Source organism: Stegastes partitus, unplaced genomic scaffold (genome assembly GCF_000690725.1).
Source record: "Stegastes partitus isolate 25-593 unplaced genomic scaffold, Stegastes_partitus-1.0.2 Scaffold603, whole genome shotgun sequence".
Lineage (NCBI taxonomy): Eukaryota > Metazoa > Chordata > Actinopteri > Pomacentridae > Stegastes > Stegastes partitus.
Genome location: NW_007578334.1, coordinates 267,321 through 281,171, shown reverse-complemented (window position 1 = coordinate 281,171; position 13,851 = coordinate 267,321). Strand labels below are relative to the sequence as shown.

Below are 13,851 nucleotides of genomic sequence, written 5' to 3'. Positions count from 1 at the left end.
GTGTTAAGGCTCTTTCTCCTTTTCTGGGGGTTTCAACCAAACATGATTAATTAGGTGTAATGAACAGAGGACTTACATCGCTTTTGTATTCACACCTCTAATCATCCAGATTAGGAATTAGGGAGAGTAAGCGGATCTTAGATCTCGACAAAAGAATCCAGCCCCGCCAAGTAAAGCAGAGGTGCTAGACTCTATTGTGTTGGTACCTTTTGTTGTTGAATTTAATTACGTTTTTTTTTTTCTTTTTCTGTGGCTAAGTTATTGTAGTGGGTGTGTGGGTATATAAATGCAATTTACTCTTCAAAGTACCGACAGAGAAAAATGCTGTGGCTTCCCATCAGTTGTGTAATCGTCCCTCAGGAGTAGCGACCGGGCTGTAAATGAAAAAGTGTTTGAGTTTACCTCTCTGAACTTCTGGTAGAGTTTAGTGGCATCCAAGTCTGACGGAGACAAGATGTCCTCTGTCTCCGGCAAGTCAAACACCTCGATGCTCTTCTCGCCGCCTGCCACCGTTGTTCCCGTCTCCTCGTCATCGGTGGCGTACTCTCCGGTCTGCTTTAAGAGGGGATGTAAAGTCGGTCATGCGGTTTACTTTTCTGCACTCGCATTTCAAACAAACAGCACAGTGTACAGATGTGAGTGACATTTAACTTCTGTTCACTGCTGCAACCAAAGTGTCTGTTTTTTCTTAATGCAGGTAGCCAGCCATGACATTTGTCTTTGCTCTTTCTATGAACACTCTGGGTACATAATAACGTGTACAGAAAAGAATGAATATATACCGATATCATAATCATAATAATCATAATAAGCATACTCCAAAATGATTAAACTTCTGACAGGACACTTCCACTTGCAAACAAGGATGATTTTTAGCTTTTGTATTCTATATTTTTATATAACAGAGGTTTCAGATTTGTAAAATGTTCCAAGACAATAGGAAAATAGACTTCATTTTCATCTCGTTATCACAATGTGAAGTCTGTGGGATGAGCGCTAAAGTGCAGGTTGGGATCGAAACACTAATGTGAATGTGCAGTGGGACATTTTATACATTCTCTTGGCTTATGCGAGCAGACGGAGGGAAGCAATGGGAAGGACGCTTTGCTGTGTTTGGCGATTAAAGTCAGGGTAGGTTGGGTGAGAGAGTAGAAATGATCCAATCTAGCATTAAATGTGTAGATTGTCAGTCATCCAGGTCTGGGTAATCATAAGAGGTTCAGTAGAAGACAACTGAACGTCTCTGTTTGGTTCTTGAAGATGTTTCACCTCTCATCCGTTAGGGTTCTTCTCCAGAACTGAAGAAGCCTGAAGGTGAAATGTCATCAGGAACCAAAAGAAAAGCCCAAATGCATTCAACTGAAGCTCTTGAGTCCAGTATTCATCTCAGGGTCTTCAACCAGGAAGCCAGTATTAGTGAAAACAGAGTATAGAGTCTAGAGTAACTTAGCTGAAGCTAAGGAAAGCCAATGACAGTTCCCAGCTAGACATTCTATTATCTACCTCTGTCTGAAATCAAAAATCCACAATTAGTAAGAATTTTAAGTCATAAATCAGCTTACTGTAAACAGCATATCTGCAAAAATGGAAAACTTCCGACATGCCAAAGTTAACTACAATGGCAGGACACAGTAAGGGGGATAATGGCCACTCCCACTCCTACACAGAGTACCAGGATTATGAGAAGTCAGGTGTTACCATTCACCCTTCACTGAGGATTCAACAGGCTGCAGAATAGTCAGAACAGACAGACCAGTCAAGCATCCAGCTGTCCAACTGCCGCATCCATTTGTCGCCTTTTACTTTCTGTCCGTCTTTTTACATCTATCTCCCATCTCTCCTCAAAGCTACACAAGTCACAGCGCATCACGTTGCACTACCTGCCATGCTGCATGTTGCATGTCAAGACCTACCAGAAACTCTTATCCATTTTCCTAAAGCCACCTCACTTCACTTTCTATTTTATATAAGTAATGCTATTTTAATGCGGCCAGTTACATAAGATTTTGGGAAGTCACTTAGTTGCCCAAAACTTCATTTAAAATAAATTGGTTTGACAGCTCGGTGAGCTGAAAATATCATTTCTGTACAAATAAGCCACAGGATAACTTATGCTGACAAACTCTAAATGTCACCTTTGATTATTTCTAAACATTAGTCACCATCTCGCCTCAAGTGCAAGGAGGTTACAGGTCGAAGCTAGTGAGATCTGAGCAAAGTCTAGATGTTAGCAATCTAGGATTTATTAAAAGATCTCTGAGTCACCAGAAACAAGTCATTATTACGGCTTAAAGCTTTTAACAACACTGAAATGGAAAACATTTTGTGGCTTGACATTTATGTAGGACTTTATGCTGCATGTATTCAAGGCAGTTTTTCTTTTCTCTGATTCTCAAAGCACTGTATAATGAACGCTGGCATCGACCATTACCACTGGAACTGAATGGATTGGTTGATTCAGTCTTTGGCTGATGACCAACATAACCTAAAGCTTCCACCCTGAAAACATCTGTAGTTTCCTTTTAACATCATGTAGCTGAACTACTGAACCTTCTCTCCAACATGTATAAATTCCATCATCTCCACATAATTATCTACAGATAGTGAATCCAAATAAACTTTGTATACAACACACTTGTTATATGTCGCTCAATTTTCTTTGCATTCCTCTGTATTCTTTGATCTGTCTTGTGCAATGCAGTGTATACATTCACTGCCACTTCATTAGACATGCCTGTTCGACTGCTCAATAAAGCAAATATCTAACTAGTCAGTCACACGACAGAAACTTGGTGCATATAGACATGGTCAAGAGGATCTGCTAAAGCTCAAGCCAAACATCAGAATGTTGAAGAAAGGTGATTTAGTGGTTCTGAATGTGACGTGGTTGTTGGTGTCAGACAGGCTGGTCTGAGTATATCAGAAACTGTTAATCGACTGGGATTCTCGAAAAAAGAAAACAACATCCAGTGAGCAGCGGTTCTCTTGGCAAGAATGCCTTGTTGATGGCAAAGGTCAGGAAAAAAAAACAACACCTAGACTGGTTCAAGTTGATAGAGAGGCAACAGTAACAGAAATAGCCACTGGGTGCAACCAAAGCACAAACAGCAGCAATTCTGAATGTACAACGTGTTGAACCCCGAAGTAGACCGTCTACAGGAGCAGAAGATCACACCAGGTAAGAACATAAACCTGAACCTACAGTTGGCGCAGGCTCACCAAAACAACGGAAGATTAGAAAAACACTATGTGGTCAAATGAGCCTTGTTCTCTGCTGCAGCATTCAGGTGGTGGGTTCAGATTTTTGTGTTGACATCATGAAAGTATTGATCCATCCTGCCTCTGTCAACAATTGAGGCTGCTGGCGGTGTAATGATTTTTATATGTCTTGACACACTTTGGGCCCTTTGAACTTCATTTGAATTGCTGCTCACCATGGCCACAGTGCAACCATTTTCTCATGCTACTCTCAGCAAGCTAACATGGCATGTCACAAAGCTTGTTCAATCTCAGACTGATTTCTTAAACAAGACAATGAGTTCACTGTACTCCAGATCTCAATCCAATAGAGCACTTTTGGGATTTGGTGGAACACAAGATTTGCATCATGAAGCTGCTGCCCCCAAATCTGCAACAACTGCAGGAAGCTATCATGTAAGTATGGCCCAAAATCTCTAAGGAATGTTTCCAGCACCTTGTTGAATCTATGTCATGAAGAATTAAAGAAGTTCTGCATTAAAAAAGGGGGTCCAACCCTGTACTAGCGAGGCGAGTGTATTTCCACTGTTACTTGTCTTTCTGTCTTGCTCTCATGCACATGTATTACACATGCACACACACTTCTGTGTCTCTGGACTCATCTCTGCTCTCATTATATTGGCCTATATCCTCTCGTCTTGTCTTTCTGTGCACTTTCCTGCATCAATTTTCCACTCAGATAACAGCGCTCAGGCCGGATCTGTTTGCATGCGCGGCCAACAAATGGTTCCATTTCCATTACAGGCTGGGTTGTTGCAATGGTACCATTATCTTACATTAAGGTCCTATTTACTGAGGGTGGAGTTAAGCACTGAATAAAAGGCCGGCAGTCAAACACCAATTTACATATGATAAAGACCTACTACCTCCTGCATGAAGAATCAGCGGGAAAGGGACAATTTCTGGAAAAATCCTGTTGTTGTTCAGAGGACACTCAGAATGTGATGATCGTTACTATGAATGTCTAATATGAGTCTGAGTGCTGGAGGAAAGGGCTGTGATTGCTGCTCTGACAGGAGGAAGAGCGCACAGAAGCCAATGTGACGGGTTCTGATTTAAATTTGTGTGCACTGAAAGTATTGACAGTATCGTTTTATTGAACCTAATATCTGTATTTGATCAAGTTACCTGTTGGAGCCAACTTATTTTGTCAATTAATCTACAAGTTGAACAACCAAAACTTAGTCTGCAGAATTTAGATTCATTGTTTGCCTTTGTTTTGCTTTTTTAAAATGTTCATATTGCTTTTTTTCTGCTAACACTGCTTAACAAGTGGGAAAGACATTTTTTTTAATCTAACCTTGTGCTAAACATGAGAGAAGTTACGGAGCAAGCCAGGCAAAGTCTGTTCCACGAGGGAATTAAACTCATTTCATGGATGTAGTGCAAAGTTGTCAATTTTTAGTTCTTTTTATTTTTAGCTCTCACACGACTATTCTCAACTGTGTTAAGTATGTCTGATAGCATGGATGCATCACATGTTATAAATGCAAATCTTTCTCATCAATATCTCTGCCATCCATCTCACATCACATGAACATATTCTGTGTGTGTCTGTGTGTGTCTACTTGTGTTGATGCTGCTGTGACAGACAAAGTCTGTCAGTACAGTTTTATAATTACAAGTGTGTGAAATGGGAAACAGTTGGTCTTGTTTATCCTTGATTACTTTGTTGGCTTTTTTCTGTTTGTCTTCTGAGCTGTTTTTACACAAACCAGCAAAGCTGTACTTTGATAAAAGGCAACTATTATCATTTTAATTATCAGTTAAATGTATTGGCTATCTCAACAACTACTGGATGGGATGCCATGAAAATCTGAAAACCATGATGTGCTTGGTGATGCTTTAACGTTACATTTAATGTCATTCTCAGGTCAAATTTTAAATTGCCAAATACTTCCATCTAAAACCACATTACATGAATAACATCTGACTTATCACACTTAATGTTTCAATACATGTTAGCATGCTGCTAATGTTGCTGGGTAAATGAGTTAACTAACAAAAAACATTTTCTATTAATCTTCTACTGACTTACTAATAATGTGAGTAGTTCAAATGATCAGTGGAGTAAAACATTTCAGGCCATTAAGTGCTTAATCAGAACATTATTATTACAAATCTGGGGTAGACACTATTTGTTTTTGGCATCATTGGACAAAAATGTATTACTAACAAGCATATTGTAATTCAAGTGGTCTGACAGGAAACTACACTTGTGAACCACCTCTTGGTTTAGTTTTTAGCTTTCAGAAAATCTATTTGCTTTTATCCATAGACTGTGCATAAAAGAGAACATATGCTGTAAGCCTGGAAAGTGAAGCCAATGTAGAAGTGCCCTAAATCTGCATTCTTTCTATGAGCCAAAAGGGGGCAACTTCCCTGGCTTCAAAAATAAATAACATTGTAAAGAAGTCCGCGAGAAAATGGCCCTATTTCTTCTTTTATCTGTTACCTCAGTAAACATTTTTTTGTGAGTTTGTGGTCTCAAGCACTCGTTACAAGCCCTTTTGAATAAAGCATAGTGTCAGGGTTCATGTTTAGTATTTTGGTTTCAAAAGATGAAGATGGAATCACCAAATGGCAAATTCAGTTCTTCAAAATGGCAGCTTCCAAACCAGTGTTTCACATCACAGTGGCTACATCCATCTTTTATATTTGGTCCGTGCATTTTCCAGATTTCCACCTACTGCAGCTTAAAGTGAAAGACTGCATTACTTTGCAGTGGTAAAGCAGATGGCACACCTCTGTGTAAGATCACATACAGTCTAATATACTACTGGGCTGATGTGTGCGTGTTGGTCTATTGTTTGATGTGTGAAGGAGCATCCCTTCCTCTCACACTGCCAATAAAGAGTTATGTCTCATCAAGCCGCACAGACCTCAGATTGAGAAATAACTTCCACCCACCAACCCAATGAAGACTCGTTCTAATATTTATAGAGATATTAATATTGATGGATTTTTTTTTTACTGCCCCACACACTTGGTAATGGTTCTGTAACTGTTTACCCTATCAGCAGCTATGCAGGAATCACTGATGCTTTAGTGCTCCACAGTGGCAGATTCCATGAGTGTTTTACAGTAGCTTCTAATCTATGTATGGATTAACAGTAGTTTAATGTAGTCAACCATTCCTGTGTTTATATGTCTTCATGTGGATCTGATCCATTGGAAAGGCCGGGCCTTTACATAAGAAATCTCAACTTGTACCCCTGGGTTTATTTTGATTTCCATTATGCACTCATCTGAAAGGACGATAAACAGCAGGAAGAAAACAAATTTCTTATGTGTTTAAGTCTGCAAAGCATGATGAGGTCTTTGCTAATGGCTGAATTAGTGCTTTAATTTGCTACAGGAGCTTTAATAAGAGCTGACAGTGTTACATGCAGTCGAGAGTCGTGATAACAGAAGTCCTGGGATCAGCCTCCCGAGCCTGATGATGAGTTTCTTAAGCATGAAGACTCTCAATCCGCCGTCCACCAGGAAAAATCAAACGGCACTGATGAAAACAACGCGAGGAGAGATGCCTGAGCGTGTGTCAGCATGTAAATCCACGCATGAGTGCAGCTGTGTATGTCAGCAAGGATGTACTGCATTGATTCATGCAACTACAGTGTGTTATTTTATGTGTATACACAGCATGAGTGTGCCTACATGGAAAACAAACACACACACACACACAGATAGAATGAGTTGCAGGGCCGTGAGCTCAGTGTTTGGTGGATTAAAGGCACAGTGAGTAAGCAGCAGAATCGGGGAAGGAGACGCTAAGTGATGCTTTCTAGGACTGAAGCTCGGATGGCATCCTCTTAGTATGCGCGTCTGTGTGAGGGAGTGTTTTGTGTGCGAGCATCAAAGCCTCCTGTCAATCAGGTTTATGGAGCTAATAAGCTAAAACGTCCAGTCGACTGTCATGAGAAAGGAGCTGATTTACATTAAGTGACATCGAGCAGCCTTGCTTTTCCCGCGACAGTGTCATGTGTAAGCAGTTTGACGGCAGATGGACTTCAAATAAACGCAGATGTAAAGAGGTTTATTACTGTAAGATAGTGTTCCTCCTACTAAGGGGCGGGCATTTTACACCAATCCTATACTGCAGCTTCACTGCAGCGGCCTGGGTTGTGTGTGGTCAATACCTCGTCATCGTCAGCATCATAGTGGGCGTACTGCTGCTCTAGTAGTTCCCTCTGTCTCCTCTCCTGCTCCAGGGTCTGCTGGATGAGCGTGGCCACCTCGCTCTGCTGACCCGGACGCTCTCGACCAATCACGAACCTGCAACAACACGCTCTGTTGACAAACAGTCCTGGCAACGCACACACGCAGTCGACCAGCCAACGATTACATAACAGCTACAAGACATGAGCATTTTGATTTAATAACCATACTATTGTGTTTAACCATCACAAGCATGAAGACTGCATTTTACACTGTTTATCAGATTTGGCATGTTGCATTGATTTTTAAGAAAATCTGTTTTCCTTTTAATAGAAAAGGAAAGGCCTTCTGGGAAATGTAGCATCTGACAGAGTTAATAATAAATATTCTTAAAGCTTTACCCATCTGTCTAAGGCCTGTTTGCTTATAGCGCCAATTAACTGTGCATAAACGTAATAATATGTCCTTGAGACGTACAGGTACATTGGCTCATACACGTTACATTTCTGTTACAATCTCTTGTGTATTTTTCGTGTGTTGATGTGTGTTTGTGAACACAGCAGGCAAACGAGTGAGAGCAACAGAAGCCCACAGCCACACAGCAATGACAGCGATATTTGCTGACGTATCAGGGCAGGGCTGGGAGACAGGACATGCATAATAATGTGAGGAGACAGTCAGCTCGGCCAGGCAGCCTGTTATTAGCCTGGCAGGGAATGAAATGGAGAAAACCGTGGGCTCTGCCTCGGAGCCACTGACTGCTAACTACTGTATTTGCACCTAACCACAGGAAATATCACGTTTTAAAATGTGCACAAAGTAGGGGGGGGGATGATGACAGAGAGCAAAAGATGAAGATCAGATACGCCAAATTCAAGTGCACATAGTTTACAGATCATAAACCTGAAAAAGTTAACAAGCAGGGCAGGAAAATATGTGCCCCTCTCCATGCTTCTACCCAAACCTTTATAGCAAATCATAGTGTTGCTACTTAAAAGAAAATTCATCTCCAATTTATTCTCCTTGCTTTTCTTCTCCCAAAACCAAGCAATCATGTACGAGAGTTTCTACGACTTATTGTAGGAAATCTCAAACCCAGCAGGGTTCCTGTAGCTGCATGTATGTGCGAGCACGCTCCAATCTACTGTACGCATGTGAGTGAGCGTGTCAGAGTGAGAGAGCGAGACGGAAAAAGAGAGCGAGAGTGGATTTGAGATAGGGCCTAATCAAGTGAATTCATTTCCCGAGAGCTCTTTCATATATTTCTAAAGGCGATGTAGAAAAGGCCTTACGCTCCAGCAGAGAGGCGTATTTGATCTACATGTGAAGGAACAACTGAAGGGCAGGACACAGAGAGGAAGTTAAAAAAAAATAAAAAAATAGACAGAGAGATAGGGAGGGCCCTGGATACGCTAAGTACTTTACTAGAACAAGCCTTTGGACAGCAGGGAGGCCCGAGGAGTAGCTGACCTGGAAACAGCCTTTCTCCTCACGCATGGGGAGCCTGTCTTGGCTCCTCCCTGCCTCCTACTGTTCTGGGACGGCCACACAGGGGAGCTGCATCAAATCAACTGCACAAACTTTCAGGACTGATTTATTCTGTTTACTCTCATTAACTCAGCCAGGGCTCTGATACGCAGACCAATGCAGGAACTTGAGGGGACAAATTTTCTAATTCTTGAGCCATTAGTGAAAAACACAGCTGAAGTAAGGAGATAGAAAATAATGCTGGGGGAACAGGACACGTGTCTTCTGCATTAGGTAGCACTGGGTTGACAGGCGTTGGAGGATGTCAGCAGAGATTTACACATGACAGATATGACTGGTCAACCATGGAGGAGATGTGCTACAGTATCTCTTATAAATACGGTCCTGCAGAGACTTCTTGTTAAACAGTTCTTCTGGAGGTTGTGGACATTTGGTGCATAAAGATAAATATATAGTTAAGTCCTAAAGCAGCAGGGAACCATAGTTGTTAGTACCCATTACTCTGGCAGGAGTATTATGGACTATTTTTGGCTGGGGGCTAATGCACTTTTTGTGTTCTGTGAGTATTTACAGTTGTGGGACAGTTTGTTTGCAACTGACTCAAACTAAACTAGGAACATGAAACGTGTCAACCAGTGCGCAGCGTTGCTCACTGATGTGTTTTAGTTGGGTTTTTTGACAATAACGGAACTCAGTGGCACAGAGGAATAAACTGTCAGGCTTTGGTATCCCAGACATAGACATAATGTTTCTTCAGAAGGGTTTCTGGTTCCACAAGGCGCCATCGTCGATTGAAGAACGTCTTTATTTAGGGGCTGACTCTTCATGTATTTCATTTGGTTCGTTAAAGTATGAAAGGTCCTTAATTTTTAGTGGAGTTCTGTAGTTTGGTGGCAGGCAATAGAGAAAACAGAGCTTGGTTTCTTTATTAGTTATGTATTTGGTCTACAAAATATCGGAAATCAGTGAGAAATGACCGTCATAGTTCCTCATATCCTAAGTTGTCATCTTGAAATATATTGTTCCATCTGACCAACAGACCAGAAACCCAAAAAATGAAATGTATTATGATGAATGCAACCTAGAAATGCTGTGAATTCTTACATTTGACTGCTTTCCTTAAAAATGACATGAATGATTGTCAAGTCCTGTGAACCAAGCAACTATTTTGAAAATGATTCCCTAAATAATCTTTTTTTTTGATAAAGTTCTTGCTATTGGGCCTGAAGGAACCATTTTTTATGGTTCTTTAAGGCACCTTTAGGGTTTTCTAAGGAGCTGTTTTACAGAAATCAATCATTAAAGAACTTCTTCCTAAAATGTTCTTCGTGGGACTAAAAATGTTCAGTGTGAAAAACCATTTTCAGCTCTAGTCAGCACCTTTATTTTTTGAAGTGTAGGGTCGGTTTTTTCTGGTCGTTTAATGGGATTTTCTGACATTGTAATAAATGCAGAAATGTGCTAACTTCATCCTTTAAAACTAGAAAGTGCAAAAGGGCGCATATATTTAAAGTTAATGCCTATTTGTGACACTAAAAGTCAGCAGCACTAAGCTCATTTTTTTTTTAGATTTTAGGAGTCATGTGTTAATGCATCTTACACAAATCTGAATACATTTATAGCCGATAAAGAACATTTGGTATAAAAGCAGCCTTCTACACTCCTGTGCCAACCAGTGTTGTGTATTCTATACTATATACTATATTCCAAAACGCCTACTTTTCTTGTGTTTACTTCAATGTGATTAATGTGACAGGGCCTTTAGAACACAGTTTTTTTTATAGTCAGAGTGATGGGGGGAGCCTTCTGACTAAAACCTGGATGATTTGCTGCTGGAAGTCAAGGTTAAATATAGCTAAAATGGAAAATCTAGGACAGTTGGCCATAAAACCTCTGGTGATCAGACAGAGTGAGGGAAGGATTTACTGAGGAGGAGGAAGAGGAGGAGGAGGAGGAGGAGGAGTGAGTGAGACACGGTGGAGGAAAACTGAAAGAGTGAGAGTGAAGAGAGGGCAGGAGGAGTGAAAATTGGTGTGGAGAAAAAACAGCGAGGAGCGAGAATTATCATTACACCTTTCATACACTGGAATGTCTTACGTTACTAATTCAGTGTAACTGCAGATTTATGATAGCAGGAGTATATTTTGCTATTAATCTGTACTTGCTAGATTCATGAACAGGTGATACATGGAGGCTTTTCAAGGCTGCCTCACTTATACAGCCACATCCTGGTATGTGGAAAACCTTCACTGTCAATATTAGTTCAGCAAACAGCATCAGTGTGTTCTGATACAGTTAGACACGTCTTTGTTCGGCCACGAGCTTTTCCACAGGCGCTGTACTTTCCACACAGCCATCTATCTTTCCACAGCTACCACAATGTGATTGAGGGTGAAAACCACACTGAGGCCTTTGGATTATTTAACAGCAATATGATGGGTGTCTCACCGTGTGTAGCGTGTTGATGAATGAATTGATGGAGAGGAATTGAAGCAAGCAGAAGCGTTACCAAGAATACAAAGCTCCAAAGCAATGCTACGGAGTAATAACAACAGAAAGGAAGAATAATAAGAGGAGTACAAGAGAGAAGGGAAGGTGGACAACAGCAGACAGGGGGTGATAAACCACAGAAGAGACGACATTAAACCGTACCAAGAAAAAGGAAAGAGCAAGAATCAATTGAAAGCTGAGATGGCAGGCTCGCACAGTTGCCAAGGACAGCTCTAGCCTTCCAAAGCAAAGCCATGCAGTGTGTGTGTGTGTGTGTGTGTGTGTTCGTGTATGTGTGTGTTCTGTCTGCTTCCCTCTGCTCTAAGCAGACCCCTGCCAAAAACTGCTCGACCGTCAAACACTCAAGACTTTTGTCACATACTGTGTTTCTCGCTGAATACGGCTGCTTAAGTGGCTGTTTTGCATCTTTTGCACCATGACAGCAGGACAAACTGGATTCAGAATAACACCACTGGTGGTCAGATGCCACCGATTATGGCCGAATTTAAAGGACATTTTAGAGGCTGCTGCAGTTTGTTAGTAAGTATGTCTTAAAATGTATGATGCTAGTCTGGGTTTTGGGGCTAATAGCTGCTTGACACACTTCTAATCTTGCAGCAGTTCACAGATTGTCACGAATGGATAACAGCACACCAATCGTATCTGTGTATAGAATGAAAAATTTCATTCAGCACTTACACTTGAAAATTTATACCATCACTGACTATAATTATTTTCTTTAATATAAATGGAAGTCATTGGCACCGATCCTTCTTGTTTTTAGAAAATCCACAGAACCAGAAATTGTAAAAATGGAGAAATGGCAGATTTCCACCTTAAGAATGTAACGTTCCTGTCAAAAAACTTGAGCAACTGTGAGCTTAAAATCATGATATTTCATTAAAATCACTTTATCCTGCATGTGTCATTTAAAAATGTGCCAAAAGTAAACCATTTGGAGGACAGATTCTGTGAAAAACAAAAAAATTGTGTCCTCCTTGGTGCAACAGTGAAGTCATTAGTGACTCAGCTGCAGTCAAAAAACGCTGTGACTGTTCAGGTGAACTGGTCTAAACCGCAGGCAGAGCTGACTCCAAGTAGGTAGGAGACAAGTATGGAGACAAATTACAAATGTGAGTTGCATGTGCTGCTTCCATGTTGGTGCAGTGACAAATGAGCCCACAGTAAAAAAAAAAACAAAAAACAAAAAATGACTGAACATGCCCAGAAGCTGCTCAGGGCGGTTCTAAAAACATTATTTAGCTTTATAGTTTTTGGTGGTGTGTATGTCTCACCGGACCACTCCTGATGTGTTCCTGAGGACGGAGGCGGCGAAGCTCTGAGTGACGCCCACCAGACTGGTCCCATCCACCTCCACGATCTGGTCATTCACCTTGATCCTGACACACACAAGTAAAAGCATCTTTCAACACTTTGTGCAATGAGCCATACAGAAAAAAAATGTCTTCGATTTACTGAGTTCATCATAGTTTTCGTATACAGGGACTCATACACAGTGTCTCTCCTGAAAATGACCAAAGAAAAAAAGAAAATATCAAAATGACACTGATGTAGTAAAACCGCTACAAACTGTGAAAGGGGAGAGAGAAAAAAAAACAAACTGGGCTATTGTGCATGATTGCATTATTTTGAAAATTACAACAAAGCCAGACTTTCTTGCGGTCACAAATTTCCACTGCGACGGCTCCAGACTCCTGCCCGACCAAGAGACAAAAGAGATGAGGCTCAAAACAAACTGGGAGGGCTAACGAGGACACGGAGGCCAGCTCAACTTTCGCCCCGGGCCACAACACATCCGGCAATTCTGCTCTGCTGTGGACGTGATGGGAGGTCACCCAAGTTCCTGACCTGAGATGAAACTCGCAGCGATCCAGTAATCATTAGAACCAATCAGTTAAAAGAGACATCCTTGCTGAATATTCAATTCAAATTCGCTTGAAAATCTGCATAGGGAAAAACAGACTAAGAGGGATTATGATTGTGGCTTTGAATAATTTGTTCATCACATGAATAAAACAAAAACTCGCTCTCATTATTTCTAACAAAACAGCATATTGTTCTAATGTTTCACTGCTTAAAGGCACAACACATCATTTTCTCATGCAACAAACCGTACAAACGTCCTGCTTCTGTTTTGTCCGAGTTATAACAAGTTTGAAAAAAATGTCAGACTGCTGTTTATCTCTTCTTAGCTTTGAACACAGGAGCCACACTTTAAGCTTGTCCACATTTCTGCCACATAAAAAGGGCTCTTAATTCAAATTTTCTTGATTTGTAGGCTGGAGCTACAACTCAAGGAAGCATAGGCCCAAATTGAAAAGAACACAACTATAAAGTAAGGACTCCATTTTAACCTATTTATTATTAAAACAGTGACTTAAGTGACTTAGAATTAAATATATAGTCAGTGCAGAAGAAGACTTAGATTTAGATCAA

The 13,851-nt window shown here is 40.8% G+C and overlaps 1 protein-coding gene across 3 annotated transcripts in view; it reads right to left on the bottom strand.

Moving 5' to 3' along the window:
• Nucleotides 1–13,851, bottom strand: part of ppp1r9a (protein phosphatase 1, regulatory subunit 9A) — a 61,941-nt gene that overhangs the window by 20,288 nt on the left and 27,802 nt on the right. For 2 of the 3 annotated variants that reach the window (XM_008289281.1, XM_008289280.1), the window contains exons 5-7: nucleotides 12,690–12,794; nucleotides 7,398–7,533; nucleotides 403–555 (exon numbers count right to left, since the gene is read on the bottom strand). In XM_008289281.1, coding sequence (XP_008287503.1) covers nucleotides 403–555; nucleotides 7,398–7,533; nucleotides 12,690–12,794 — 394 coding nt within the window. The remainder of the gene's footprint in view (nucleotides 1–402; nucleotides 556–7,397; nucleotides 7,534–12,689; nucleotides 12,795–13,851) is intronic. The other variant, XM_008289282.1, reaches the window with a different exon arrangement.